The sequence below is a fragment of the Peromyscus eremicus genome, chromosome 7 (genome assembly GCF_949786415.1).
Source record: "Peromyscus eremicus chromosome 7, PerEre_H2_v1, whole genome shotgun sequence".
Lineage (NCBI taxonomy): Eukaryota > Metazoa > Chordata > Mammalia > Rodentia > Cricetidae > Peromyscus > Peromyscus eremicus.
Window position 1 is genome coordinate 101767073 of NC_081422.1, and position 15479 is coordinate 101782551.

General features: G+C 51.8%; 1 protein-coding gene across 6 annotated transcripts in view; it reads left to right on the forward strand.

The window, feature by feature from the left end:
• Cacna2d2 (calcium voltage-gated channel auxiliary subunit alpha2delta 2) overlaps positions 1 to 15479 on the forward strand; it is a 135949-nt gene that overhangs the window by 96840 nt on the left and 23630 nt on the right. For all 6 annotated transcript variants that reach the window (XM_059268570.1, XM_059268573.1, XM_059268569.1 and 3 more), the window contains exon 4: positions 5416 to 5475. In XM_059268570.1, the coding sequence (XP_059124553.1) occupies positions 5416 to 5475 (60 nt within the window). The remainder of the gene's footprint in view (positions 1 to 5415; positions 5476 to 15479) is intronic.

The window sequence follows — 15479 nt, forward strand, 5'->3', positions numbered from 1 at the left end:
ATTGAATTACCTGCCTTAGTCTGTGGAGCCTTGGCCTAGGTAGGTGCTGGGCATGTCTGATGCTAGCTAGCCTGGTGTTAACCTTCTGAACAGCCCTCCTGCAGTTTCTCAGAGCGTCTATCTGGTGCTGCCACTCTGCTCTGGACTTACTGGCCCTAGCCTCTACCTCACAGCTCCCCACTCCATCACAGCTCCCACTTGACTCATCCTGCCCACCCCCCTGCACCCCAGATCTCAACATCCTACACATCACAAGTTCAGGGCCTTTCACTCTGAGCCTCTCATACTCTCTTGAAAGCAGGAGTGGCTGTAACTAATTAAAACCAAAAACTCTTTAAAGCCTTCCCCTCTGGGCCATGCGGTTGAACAAGTCCTGCTTGATGGGCAGTTGTTTCCAGAGCCTTCTGGCACCAGCGCTGGCTAAGGGGTTCCCAGGTAAGAGAAGATAGAGAAGGTAAAAAACGGGGAGCATTTGGCCTGGTATGAGAGAAAACAGGCTTTTTAAGAGGGTGGCCCACATGAGGGCTCTCGCCTCCCCGCTATACTCAAGCCCATCCCAGCCCAAGATGTAGGGACTCCTAGCCTCCAGGTATTGTCCATGGCCCAGGTCCCTTATTTCACACCACTGTCTGTCTCAGTCCCCCTAAGCTGAAGAAGTTTAACTTAGTGAAAATTGAAGGTACTGGTGGCCATACTGCTCCCCAGGAGAGTATTGTCCCCAGCCTAGCACACAGCCAGTCCCTTCTTTCTTGCCTTTTCTTGTAAGAACGGCTCCCGGAGCTGAGGGAAATTGATTGTTAAGTGAAACTCTCTGATAATTGCCTCTGAAATGCCTGCTGTTATCGTGATGGACTTGGCTGTGAACAGCCTTACTCAGAATCCCACTGCGTTCCCTCCAATGCCGGCCATGGCGGGGGACATCACAGGCCAGGCAAGACACCATCAGCACCTTCACAGTAACAGCACACCCTGCAGGGTGTGGTAAGGAAAAGAGGTCCCAAGAGGCCAAACCACATAGCTGGGAATCACACACCTGGCTGGACAGGGCTAAGCCCAAGCCCCAGGCCTCCGTACAGGTCCAGAGACACACTGACCTTGATTTAACCAATTCACTATACACCCACTATATGTTAGGATCCAAGTTGCCCTAAACTTAATAGCAGCCAGGCACTGCCCTCGCTGAGCTCCGAGAACAGGGCGATGGCAGGCACAGAAGGTTCCCTGGGTGTCGTAAGGGAAAACTGGTGCCTGGCAGGAGCCAGGGATTTGTCAAGGGCGAGGGAGTGACTCAGGTTAGAGAATCTAGTGAGAAGTGCATAGGGAGGAACAGCATGTACAGGGGCCTGGGAGTCGGAGGCCAGGGACAAGGGCTGACTCCAAGAACAGGTTCTGAGAAGGGAGTCAGAGTCCAGGCTAAGGACAGAATGTCTGTCCCATACACAGCAGACACCCTGGGGACTGGACCAAAATGTGGCTCCAGCTTGAGCCAGAGTAGCCTGCAGGTCCCCCTTCCGTCTCCACCTGTCCCCATCCTGCCTGCCCCGGCCACCACAAGGGCACTGAAGAGCTGGAAGAAAAGTGCTGGGAATGTAAGTCTTGGGGGAGGGGGAGGACCCCTTGGCCACTCCAAAGCAGGTCTGACTGCTGTGAGCTTTGCAAAGAGGGAAGCCCAAGGCTCTAAGTACCCAGCCTGGGCCAGGCAGATGGTGCTCAGCTTAGAGCCCCCGGATACACACGAGGGAAGCCCACAGGCTGGGCAAGGGTGAAAGGAAACTTCCAGAGAAAATGGGTAGCCAGGCAGAAGAACGGATAAGAGAGGAGGGCCCTCAGGTGGGTAAACGCCTGCGAGAGAAACCCCGATGCACAGGCGACCCATGAGAGCTGCTAGGGTTGGAGAAGGAGGGTTTCCAAGAGCCTACCCACACGCTGTGTGGGTCAGTTACTAGCTCCAGTTCGCAGAAAGATCTGGAGGGCCAGAGAGGTGAAACCACTGTTTGAGGAAACCGTGTTGAATGCAGGCCAGGGCTGCAGGTGGTCTCTCTACCACTCCCCCTCCCCCTCTCGGTCTGACGGGACCTTGAACAGCAGTGCCTGCCCACTTCACCCTATCCCACTAACCGGCCCTTCCTTCCCACACCACTAGACCTGCCTATTTAGCAGTTTCCACACGTCCAGCGCCCGGGGATGGACTGATTGATCTGTAACACCGAAAAAATAATAATGGCTTGATCGTTACTGAGGATTAAAAGTAATCCTTTTGCTGTGGCTGTTGCAACTCCGTTATTCACGAGTCAGCGGGCTGACCCAGGCCTTTGAGCCCATGGGACTCTGTGAGCTTAAGGAGACCAAGAACTGGGCCTCTTCCTCTCGGGTGCTCCCTTACTTCGTCTGTCAGGTTATGGAGCCTGAGGATCCCCATATTCTAGGGGCCCATGAATCCCATGGCCAAAGCTGTGTGCTGAGAGGGTGAAGGAACACACACACATACACACACGCGCGCGCGTGCGCGCGCACATACACACACACACACACACACACACACACACACACACACACGCACATGCACAGACACACTGGCCAGTGGTTGAAAGTAGACACATGAGGGAACAGATTCCCTAGCCATGATTCAGTTTGATGTCTGCAGCCCATCCCCTCTCTCCATCTTCTGTATACGAAGAGGTCTTAATCTGGCTCCCACATTGTCTTAGACATGACACTTATAAAAGGCAATGGCCTCTGCAGAGCCCCCAAGTAGCCTCAAGTCCCCCTCCGAAGTATATCTGGGGTCCCAGGGAAGATAAGGGTCCACTAGATAAGAGAAGGGGAGATGCACTGATTGCCCAAGGCTCCTGCTTTGAGGTGTGCCTTCAGGGCTGCTTTCCTGGACTTGCTGGGTCTTTTAACCCAAGTAGCTTTGCACCTGGTGTAGAGTGGTGCCCACTTAAAATGTCACACATACCTCCACAGGAAAATAAACAGGGTTATGAAATTTGGGATCTCATTCATCCTAGGGGTTTAGGCCAAGGGAGGATCCAGGATTTAAAAAAAAAAAAAAAAAGGAAAGGAGTTTAGTAGAGCCCAAGAAAGCTTTTACATGAGAGCATTTGGAGCTCCTGGTGGGCTTGGGGGCTAGTGACATTCACATGATCAGATCTGCACTCTGAGATAAGGCTCCCCGTGTTGAATGTAGAGCGGATGCAGAGAGATGTGATTTGGAGGGCAGGGCCACTTGAATAGGACAGTGAATAGTAGGTAGTTTGAGTGATGACATTTTGGAAGGCAGGAGACAGGTTTCAAGAGAAGAGGGTCAGCCAGGCGGTGGTGGCACACGCCTTTAATCCCAGCTCTGGGAAAGCAGAGGCAAGTGGATCTCTGAGTTCAAGACCAGCCTGATCTACAGAGCAGGACAGCCAGGGCTACACAGAGAAACCCTATCTCGGAAAACATCAAACAAAAGAGGGGGGGTGTTATACCAGGGCTGTGGAGATGGCTCAGTGGGTAAATACTTGCCACACAAGCTTAAGAAACAGAATTCAGGGGCTGGAGAGATGGCTCAGAGGTTAAGAGCACTGACTGCTCTTCCAGAGGTCCTGAGTTCAATTCCCAGCACCCACATGGTGGCTCATAACCATCTGTAATGAGATCTGGCACCCTCTTCTGTATACATAATAAATAAATAAATCTTTAAAAAAAAAAAAAAGAAACAGAATTCAGATCCCTAGAACCCACATAAAAGATGGGTGGGTGTGGTAGCCTGCCTGTAATCCCAGCACTCAGGAGGTGAAGACAGGATCCCCGGACAAGCTAACAAGGCTGGTCAAATCGGCAAGCCCTGTTCAGCAAGAAACCCTGCCTCATTAAATAAAGAAGACATTTGACAATCTGGCCTCTACGTATACACATACAAACACATCCACATCCCGAATACATGTCTCCAGGAGGACATGTAGGTTGTCATCAATTCAACTCAGGTAGGTTGAAGGTCATCCCAGGGAAGCGTCCAGGCGCTCCAAAGGCCTCTACTGGGCTTCGTTCGGCTGATGGATGGGGATACGGTGTCCTGAATACCAAGAGACTGGGGTCTTCTGATTCAGGTTGGAAACCTAGAGTCAGGACATGGAATGGGTGGGGCCAAAACGAGGAACACTAAGTATAGAGTGCCCTAAGGAGGAGTGGGTCTTTGGACCTCATGGGCTAAGCAAGGTGAGTGCAATATATTGTAGGGCTGGACTAGGGCTCCAGATCGACCCAGACTCACTGTGCATCTTGGGCAAATGACTCACTGTTCCAAGCCTGGGACATCCTTGCCTGAGAATTCACAATGTTACCACACAGAGTGAGCAGTAATGGGTGCACCTATGGCACTGGTCAGGGGAGGGCTTGGTATGCAGTGCCCTCCCCACATGCTGGACACCAGCTCCTGGTGGTGGTTATCACTGGGGAGGGGGGCCTAAAAACATCGCTGAATTCTGTTCTTCAAGAAGGTCTAGAGGACCGTACTCAGTTTCATCCTTGAAGCCTTGGCCCCTCCTGAAGGATGGAATTCATGGGAGTCCTGGGTTCAAGCCCAGAGGGTGGCCAGGTCCCAGAGCCTTCACCATAAACCTTGGTGATGTGTCTGGTACCAGTAGTACTGAGCCTCAGCTACTCCTGCCCGGGTGATTACACGTGGTTATGCACTACTTTACCCTTCTCCACCGTGAGAAGCAGGGCTGGCTGAGTCTCTCACATCTCCACATCTCAGAGGAGTGTCGCGCTAAGCAAGCTTAGTGGCAGGTACGCTGTGGACAAGGACAACGCTGTGCTTTCAGGGGCACTCTGCCCTCAAGACTGGGCTTCATTGTCAAAGGCCACCGAAGCTAGCATTAAAAGTCGAGAAAGGCTCGTGTGGGCAGGGGCAGGGGAGCCCTGTGGGATGGGCCTCAGGAAGCCTGGGAGAGGACAGTGAGTCTGAGTGAGTGGAAATGCACTGTAGACATGTCCTGCCGAGCCTGGCCGAGGCAGAGGTGCATGGTGAGACACTCAATAACTTGTGGGGTTCCGCACTCCTTGGAGAGGAGGACACTAGCTTATAGAGGGTCGAGGGGAGCACTGGGGCTTGGCCAGGAGGGCTGCCTGTGCCGTCTTCTGAGGAGGAAGCCCTGCAGGGCCCAGTGCAGAGTCCTTGGAAAAGCCACGTAGACCGCCTGTGCAGGCAGGCCTCCTGTGTCCTGTGGGATCCAGCTGTGTTCCGTAAGGTGTCCTTTCCTAGGAGATGGCCACTATCTGGACTAAGGAATTTCTGAGGATCGATTGGCAGAGAGAGGCCCTGAGTCAGTGTGGTCTTGGGAGTACTGGGCATGGAGAGGGCTTTAGGGTGGACATGGAGCAGGCAGCCTGCCTCAGCCTCTGACTTCCGTGTGCTCTGTCCCTCAGAGACTGGCTGACGCTGCCGAGAATTTCCAGAAAGCCCATCGCTGGCAGGACAACATCAAGGTAAGAACCACAGCAAATGTCGGACCAGCAAGATGGCTCAGCAGATAAAGGTGCTTGCCTCTAGCCTGGTAACTTCAAACCCCAGGACCCACTTAGTGGAAGGAGAGAAGCCACACGTGGCCTTCTGACCTCCGTACATGCACTGTGGCATGTGTGCATGCAGACACACACAATAAACAAAAAATAAATGTAATTAAAAAAAAAAACCACATACCACCCTCCAGCACCCAGGATATGACACCTTGAGCTAGGGTGGCATGCAGAGTGGGGAGTGTGTACTGCACAGACCCTCTCAAAGGGCACTGTTGGAGTACAAAGTCCTTTGTCCAACCCTCAGTGTTGGGGAATACAATGTAGATATAAGCCCTCTGTCACTCCAAAGGAATCTTGGGTGGCCCATGAGTAGACAGCTTTGTTAAAATGGCCATTCCCAAAGAAGATTCCGTGAGTCTTAGAGTCCCAGGATCATAGGGCCTCTTGACCCCAGGACTCATCTGAGATTTTAATGTCATGACCCAGAAGAGGCCCTGAGAAAGAGCATTGTCTGTGTCCTCCTCTTGATTGTGAACAGCAGTCTGTCCTTCTAGGAGATCCTCGGGCTGGGTCCCAGGGACTGGCCGGCCAAAGTCACAGAACCCTTTCCTTTCACCATGAAAATACAGAAGGGTTCAAACACCTGGAGGCCAAGTACAGGGCACAGGGTGTAAAGGGCCCAGGGGCTCGGAGACCACACAGCAGCTGTACCAGCCGCTTCCTGGTTGGAGCTGTACACTCCTGACCCCTCTTGTCCGGTCAGTGTGTGACTAGGGCAAGGCCGTTCCCAGTCCCAGGGAAGCCCTGGGACCAGGAGCCACGGCAGCCTCAGTAACCAGACCACTTAACAGGGCTCCGTGGGTCTGGGCCACGGTTCCTAGTAGTCTCCTTGCTAAACATAGGGAGAGGCAGAGAGAGGCACCAAGAGCTGCCCCCAGGATCTCGGGACTAATATATAGGATGAGAGTGGAACATACATTGCCTTCTTCTAGCTCTGAACCAAGCTGATCTAGACCCATGTGCCCCAAAAGCAGCAACCCCTACTTGTCAAGGTCACCTGTTGGTAGTAGAGATTTACAGCTACTGTCAGTTCCCAAGCATTCGGCTTTGTGGCCCAGACCCCAATGTAGCTGGAGCTTTTTCTCTGGGTCTCGCCAAGCCCTGGCAGTCCGACAGCCCACTTATAAAATAAAGACACTTATATTATTTAAAAACTGTATGGCCATGGCAGGCTTCTTGCTAACTGTTCTTATATCTTAAATTAACCCATTTCTATAAATCTGTATTTTGCCACGTGACTCCTGGCCTACTGGCATCTTCACATGCTGCTTGTCATGGCGGCGGCTGGCAGTGTCTCCCCCCTCACCCCACCCCTCGCCTTCCTGTTCTCTCAATTCTCCTCTCTGTTAGTCCCGCCTATACTTCCTGTCTGGCTACTGTCCAATCAGTGTTTTATTTATTGACCAATCTGCAACACATTTGACATACAGACCATCCAATAGTACTTTCCCTTTTCTTTTCTTTTTTTTTTTCAAAAAGGAAGGTTTTAACTTTTACACATCTCCAGCTTGGTATATTTGGGAATTTGGGCATAGCTTCTCTTACTACTTCCTGCTGGAGGGGGGCGCTGTATCTTATGGGGACACAAAGAAAATTTTAGGATTATGGAGTAGTCCGTGAGGGTGTATCATCTGAGCAAGTTGCCTTGAAGTGGTTCTGGATGTTGGGTCATCTGGGCTTTGATGTCATCGGAGACCTTTCAGGGGGGTCTTGGCTGGTCAAACCTGATGTATCTTAATCTGGAACAAATCCATAGCCTCTGGCTTTCTGTGGAAACAAAAGCAGAGCCTCCTTTCCAAAGCAACATATCCTTACATCCAAATTTTGAAGTCAAAGTACCTTTAAAATATACATTTTGGGGGGCTGGAGAGATGGCTCAGGGGTTAAGAGCACTGACTGCTCTTCCAGAGGTCCCGAGTTCAATTCCCAGCAACCACATGGTGGCTCACAACCATCTGTAATGAGATCTGGCGCCCTCTTCCGGCCTGCAGTCATACATGTTGTATACATAATAAATAAATAAATCTTTAAAAAAAAATATATATACATTTTGGCATAACTCAACAGCTTTTGCAATCAAATGTTTTTCTTCAGTTACAAATATCAAAGAGAACATAATCCAGATTCTCTGTGTGGTAGCCATCTTTACGTGGCTTATTTTTTATATTACCTTGAGCCTATTGCTTTAAACTGCAGCATTTTAAGACTGAAACAGCACTGTGGCTGCTGGCTCCGCCCACTTCAGCTTCCCAACATGGAGGTGGTACATTTTCCGCCAGCTCTGGGAGCCATCAACTCTCAGAAATAGTGGGTCTATGCTTCTATCAAAGCAGCATGTAGCCCAGAAACCTCTTTTTTTTGTTCTGTACTAGCAAAGGCTAAATCCACCACGCAGCTTAATGTGCCAGTTGCAGAGGCCTCATTCCTGCCATACTGCAGGTCGAGTGCGCACGCTAGGAACCCACCATAGTAGATAGTAGGTCAAACACGCAGGCTGCCGCTAACTTGAAAGAGACAACTAGGAACTGTTTTTAGCTCCGTTTTAGACCTTTTTTCTCAGGTTTTAGGTGGAAACTCTTGCCCCAGGTTGGGCGCCATTTGTAGCTGGAGTTTTTTTCTCTGGGTCCTGCCAAGCCCCGGCAGTCTGACAGCCCACTTATAAAATAAACACACAGACGCTTATATTATTTAAAAACTGCATGGCCATGGGAGGCTTCTTGCTAACTGTTCTTATATCTTAAATTAACCCATTTCTATAAATCTATACCTTGCCACGTGGCTCCTGGCTTACCGGCATCTTCACATGCTGCTTGTCATGGCGGCGGCTGGCAGTATCTCTCCCCCCTCCCCCACCGCTTTCCTGTTCTCTCAATTCTCCTCTCTGTTAGTCCCGCCTATACTTCCTGTCTGGCTACTGGCCAATCAGTGTTTTATTTATTGACCAATCTGCAACACATTTGACATACAGACCATCCCACAGCACCCCAAACCTGCTCCTCATGCTCTGTCTCCTCAGACTGCCCTCCCCTGTCTTGCCTTGCCCTCATGGTAGCTTCTTTCACTACTTGGTGGATGTTGGGTACAAGGAGGTCACATGGTACATGGAACTGGGGACAACGGCTGATTTCTTTCTTTCTTCCTCTATCTGATTCTCTCTCTTTCATGGGAGCCAGGATCTTGAGCATGCTGGACAAACACTCTATCAATGAACTATACCTAGCCCAAGATGATATTTGCAATGAATAAATAAGCTGGGCAGTGGTGGTGCACGCCTTTAATCTCAGCACTCGGGAGGCAGAGGCAAGAGGATCTCTGTGAGTTCGAGGCCAATCTGGGCTACAGAGTAAGTTCCAGGAAAGGCACCAAAACTACACAGAGAAACCCTGTCTCGAAAAAGAAAAAAATCAATGAACAAATAAGTTAGTGACTCTCACCTCCTAAATTAACTAGGCTCCCTAGAACCAAGGAGAAACCCTTCTCTTACCCACTCCATCACAGCCCTATCCATTCTCAGCCAGGCATGATTGTGCATGCCCACAGCACTCAGGAAATGGAAGCAGGAGAATAAGGAGCTAGCTTCAGCTACATAGCAAGTTCAAGGCTAGCCAGAGCTATATGAGACCCTTGTCTCAAAAATGGGAATGGGTGGGTAGAGAGATGCCTCCATGGGTAAAGACACTTACTGTGCAAACCTGGAGACCTCCGTTTGATACCAAGAACCCATGTTAAAGTAGAAAGGGAGAACTGACTCCACAAGTTGGCCTCTGCACCTGCACCATAGCACGTGAATGTTACACACACACACACACACACACACACACACACACACACACACGAGTACACACCACATGCGTGTTCTTCCTTTCCCCACCCCTGCCCCAATAGAGCACTGGCTACTCTTCCAGAGGACCCAGGTTCAATTCTCAGAACCAACACAGTAGCTAACTACTGTCTGTAACTCCACTTGTAGGAGATCCAGCGCCCTCTTCTGGCCTCTCTGGGCATCAGGCATGCATACGGTACAGACATACATGCAACCAAAACACTTGTATGTGTGAAATTAAAAAGTAAAGACAGACAGACAGACAGTGGCTCTTAATTGACACTTAGACCCTGCTGCCACATCCAGATAACCCCTGCTTCACAGTCTCACCTGCCCCGCCCAGCCCTGAGCCTGCACTCAGGCCAGCTGTCTCTCCACTCCTGCATCCTTCCACAGCCTTGTTTCTCGGCCCTTCCTTTCTACCACACTGAATACCTCTGGGGACCCTTCCTGTCCCTGGGCCTTTGTTTCCACTGCTCTCCGCCTGGAATCCCCTTCATTCCTCCTAGAATGTTCATCTTAATCTATTCGCTCTCCTCAGCCCATTATTCCCTCTGTCCTCTGAGTATCCAGGAGTCCTCCACTTCTCCTGTTCCTCGGTTTTTTTCCTGACTATAGGCTTCTTTTCTCCCATGAGCAGGCATTTTGAGCAGGGCAGGAGTGGAGAAACAGAGGCACAAGAAACCCACCCTCTCTTGGTTTTCTTTCCCTCCCAGTCCAAGCCCCAGAGAGGGAGACACAGAGGCCACCACAGCTCCAAACCTGTTCCTCCGCCAGGTTCCTCAAACAAACGAACAACCTGTGTATCTTCCAGTGCCATCCTGCCAGGCCCCTGGTCCGTGGATCTCAGCAATTCCACTTAATTCTGGGCCAGGGTGGGCACTAAGGATGCCTGAGAGAATGTGAGATACCCAAGAGCCCTGAGAGATGCTGCTCAAAAACCCACTCCTAGCCGAGTGGTGGTGGTGCAAGCCTATAATCTCAGTACTCCGGAGGCAGAGGCAGGCAGATCTCTGAGTTCAAGGCCAGCCTGGTCTACAGATCAAGGCTACAGATCCAGGACAGCTAGGGCTACACAGAGAAACCCCATCTCGAAAACAAACAAAAAAAAACCACTCCTATATCACTGGACCATAGTTTGTGTGAGACACAAGCAAAAGGCTTCATTTTACCCGTTGGCTAGGTGATGTTGGTGCTGCCTATAAGCTCAGCATGGCCTCCGAGGGGTGAAGAAGTTCACCAGGCTGCATGGACGCTAAGCCAGTGATATATGGAGCATCTTTGTCCATACCTGCCTTGCCTGCAACTGCCCTGGGCTGAAGCAGAAGTGGGCTCTGGCTAACTACTCTCCTGCTTGACCTGAGCTGCTGCAAATGTGGTTATGACCACAGACAGCACTGGCCACAGAGCAAACAGGACCTAGCCTCGTGTGCCCAGTGCCCCCTTCCCTGTGTCGCCCAGCCCACCAGTGCACCTGCCCGAGATCTTCGGGTGCACGGGCTGTAGTCACCTGTCTCCAAGCTGCAAGGTCACTGCTGTCCCCATGAAGATCTGTCCCTGCTGCAACGGCCCGCCTGAGAGGCATTCATTCTAATGGTGGCCCATTAGCCCACCCGCCAGCCAGGACTGCTAGGGAGAGCTGCAGGGACCATCCGTGACAGGGCTTACAGCGACTGTGGCTGGGTGGGAAAAGGATGTAGTTTGTCCCTTGCAAGCATAAAACCCATCCTGAAACCCAGTGACCTTGAGAAGGTGACTGACAGGGAGTCATATTTCTCCTCCATGCTCAGGAGAGACAACTGACCCATGTCACAATCCCAGCCTCAAGCTCAGGTCCCTTCCCAGGCTCAGCCTTCTCCCAGGAGCATACTTGTCCCCTAATTCACAGGACAAAGCCCAGGATTCCCTTTTCCAGCTCCAGCCTTAGGGTTGTTTTCCCACCACTCACAGCACCTCCTTTTGTACCTCTATATCACAGACAGTACCCAGACAAGTGTCCCATCTGTCTGCCTCACTCGTGACTCCTTCAGATCAGGGACAGACAGACAGACCTGTGTCAGCGCCATCTCCCACCAATCCTTGTGCCCAGCCCAATGCTCTGGTGGCAAAGTGACCAGGAATGCTCTTCTTACTTCTGAGTGGGGAGCATGGTGGTATCCAGAAGTTGTGTGCACAGAAAGGTACTGGGCTTATGGAGCTAGACTGGAATTCGCTGCACAGTTAGTAGGGCGTGGGTCTCACAGTGTGGACAGCACAGAGCAGGGAACAGACAATTGTGGTTTCTTGTGTATATACACACATACATACCCCATGACACCAGCCAGGGACGTAAGGGATCCTCGAGTCCACAGGACCAGAGCTGAGATACAATCAAGGGGCCAATGAATGGAGGAAAAAAACAAAACCACCATCTAGTTCCAGACCGTGACCCTACACATTTGATCCTGGCAGGGTCAAGGAACCAGTAACTTGGGAATACCAGAGAGACCCTGGCCCTGACTTGCAGGCAGTACCTCCGATGGCTCCACACAGACGGGCAGCAGGTGGTCTGATACCCATAACACTTAACGTAGATGAGGATGGGCCACCTGCTAGACTGTGCCTGGTGCCAGCATCACACTGTGCCAACACTGTTTGCCACCTAAGCCACCACCGGGGCAGATCCAGGCCAGGGCATGGGTCGGGGAGAGGCGAGAGAGGACAGGCCATTGGTCTTGACATACGATAGGTGATAAAGCGTACCCTGGGAGTCTAGTGGAGGCAGTGGCCCTGCCTGTCTGATGGGGGAGGTCACTCTACCTAGGGGATCTAAAGAGAGACCTGTGAAGTCAGGACTAAGGCCTGAAGAGCCAGCTGGACCAGACAGGTGGCCCCCCCTGGCCTGAGGGTCCAACCCAGCCATAGGGCTCACCACCTGTCTCTACCAAGCCAGCAACAGACGGCTCTCAGGAAAAAAGTCCTTTTTGGTCGAGCTGAGCTGGCAGTAGGTCATGGAAGGAAGGCCACCTGACCTCACTGGTAAGGCTGGGTGGCTGCCTGGGCTCTGCACAGGGGGCTGGTGGGCAGGTGACAGTCATGTCTGGGCAGCCTTGGCAGCTACCTTACTCAGACTGTCTTCCTCACCCTGCTCCACAGCTGCGAACACCCTTCGTGTCCTCTCAGGCTTGGCTCCTACTTAAGGAGCAAACGTGCCATGCATGCACATGCACTCTGAGTCCCGCCCCTCACCAATGTATACAGGTTCCTGGTGGGGATCATGTGTGTGAGTCGGGGCGGCGATTTCCACAAACGTGCCATGCATGCACATGCACACTGAGTCCCGCCCTCCCCGATGTATACAGGTTCCTGGTGGGGGTTATGTGTGTGAGTCAGGGAGGTGATTACCACAAACATGCCATTCATGCACATACACACTGAGTCCCGCCCCTCACCGATGTATACAGGTTCCTGGTGGGGATCATGTGTGTGAGTCAGGGAGGTGATTACCACAAACATGCCATGCATGCACATACACACTGAGTCCCGCCCCTCACTGATGTATACAGGTTCCTGGTGGGGGTTATGTGTGTGAGTCAGGGAGGCGATTTCCACAAACATGCCATGCATGCACATACACTCTGAGTCCCGCCCCTCACCGATGTATACAGGTTCCTGGTGGGGGTCATGTGTGTGAGTTGGGGCGGCGATTTCCACACCCTTTGCCAAGCTTGAGCAAAACAAGCCCGGAAAGGAGGGAAGAGAGGCAAGTCTCCGGGAAACATTCAACATGGATAATACCTATCTCATATCACCCAAGGGTCCTTTCCACACTCAGCCCCTCATGTGGGCTGTGGAGAGGCCTCTGATATTCTCTGTCCTCTTCAAGATTCTGGATTTTATGGTGGGTGGTGGACACCCGGATGCAAAGCTCATTGACACTGCGTGATCTTACCAGGCATCCTTGCATTATTAATAACACGGGGATGGATCCTGAAAATCGTCATGGGCCTCCTGAGGCAAATCTGACCAGCTGGTACCTTTGGTTTTGTGTTTTGGGGTGTTTTGTTTTGTTTTGTTTTGAGACAAGTTCTCACTATGTAGCTCTGGCTGTCCTGGAACTCGCTATGTAGACCAGGCTAGCTTCAAACTCACAGAGATCCTTGGGCCTCTGTCTCCCAAGTGCTGAGATTAAAGGCATGTGCCAGCACACCCAGCTTACTCAGTCTGTATTTACTCACTGATGAGAGCTTACCAATATCCTGGTTGAAGTCTTCACCCACAGACCCTTCTCCAAGGCCCCTGCGCTCACTTACTAGTCTGCCTCCTTGTTTAACCCAGGACATGAGTCACTAAAGCCAACATCCTGGTGCCGTTCTGGTAGAAGCAGCTGCAAGCCTTCCCAAGGACCTGCTCCCACACACTGCAACGGCTCTCCTGCCATACTCAGCTCCGTATTGCATCACAAATAGCAATCACAGCTGTGTTTACCATGTATTTTCACCTGTGACCTTGCCAAGGCTACCAGCCAAGGCAAGGGGCAGCAAGACTGTAGATACCTGGGCCCCACCCTTAGGCTACCGGAACCTGACAATCCTGTGTGCCGTTTTTCCTTTATCTCTGATGCTACCTACCAACATCCTTCCACTGAGACTGTGAAACAGCAGGATGAATAAACAAGAACTGTGGGAACTGCTGAAGAGACGGCCCCTGTGAGGGCCAGGGCATCCCAAGGATGACTAGGCCACAGACTGACCCCCTTCCACAGCCTGGCAGTGGCCAGCCCCCACCCACGCCCTTTCTTGTCCTTGCAGGAGGTTTGCCTAAAAAGTTGGCACGTGAAGCCCCGGGTTGAAATCTACAGTCCTCCCACTGCGCCCGCCTGTTTTCATTACGGAGGGAAAGAGCATCAGAGCCGTGTTTATAACCCCCTTTTAGATAACAAATCACATTTTCTTTTCGCCTGCGAGTGTGTTGAATTGATATTTTTTTTCCCCTCAGTTTAATGGGTTTGTGTGTTCAGGAATGATCTTCATCAACCGAAACTCCTTATTGTGTTTGATGTAATGTCAGCTTTCATTACGTGCTTCTGTGTGAGCCGGGCACAGGGAAAGGCCGAGCCCCCTGGAGCCTGGGCCCTGCCTCAGCCCCCACCAGGCCTATCTTCCAGGATGGGTAGGTGGGTAGCTAGTTTGGATGAGGCTGGAGATGAGTTGGGAGGGCAGGTTGAAGCCTGGGTATAAAGCCTTCTCTGTCCCTGTCCTGTTGTCTCTGTGTGTGCCACACATAGGAGATACCTCTTGAGTTACCTTTGGCCTAATATTCATGTTCAAGCATTGTGCCTGGCATTCAGTCACTGATCCAGAATGCTTGACTTACGTCACTGTGTCCAGCCAAGAGCCTGTATGTAACCCCAGAACCCCCGAAGAAGACAGCCTGAGACTGTTGCCTTAAACATTTCCAAATACAGACCATCTGCAACCATTAGCCACAGACCCAGCATCTGGCCAAACTCTTCCCTGGAGGCATAAGGAGATTCAGAGAGAGAGTGGCCCAACCCTAAGGTCACACAGTATGCCCTAACCGGGCCCTGGCTGGGCAGGGTGGCCTATGTGACGTCCACCCCTCGTGGAGTGAGAGCTGCTCTGTGCACGCTGCTTTGCACGCAGGTCCTTGGAAACAGATCAGGCCACAAAGAAACAGCCCCAGATGTGTAAGGAACCCCTGGTGCAACACTAAAGCATTTTGTTGCATAAAACCGCCGAGGAGCACCTGGAGAGAGTGACTTGGACAGTGGCCCTGGCCCTAGAGCCCATGGGGCAAAGTGGGATGGCCCCTTCTGTGCGAGTGGCACTTGCTGACACTAGGTTCACCTTCTGGCGGCCTCTGTCAGCTGCACTCGGTTCTGATTAAAGATCATTAAACATGAAATTAGCCCGTTTGTGTTACGGGTCCCCGGGGCGGCGGGGGATTATGATGTGCAGATGGCCAAGAACCCAGGCAGCAGACAGGCAGGCACGGGCCAGGATGGGCAGGCGGGCACGTGTGAGTGAGGGCCACAGGCAGGCATACGGGCCCAGCTTTGTTTATTCCTGCTCCTGTTGTGTAAACC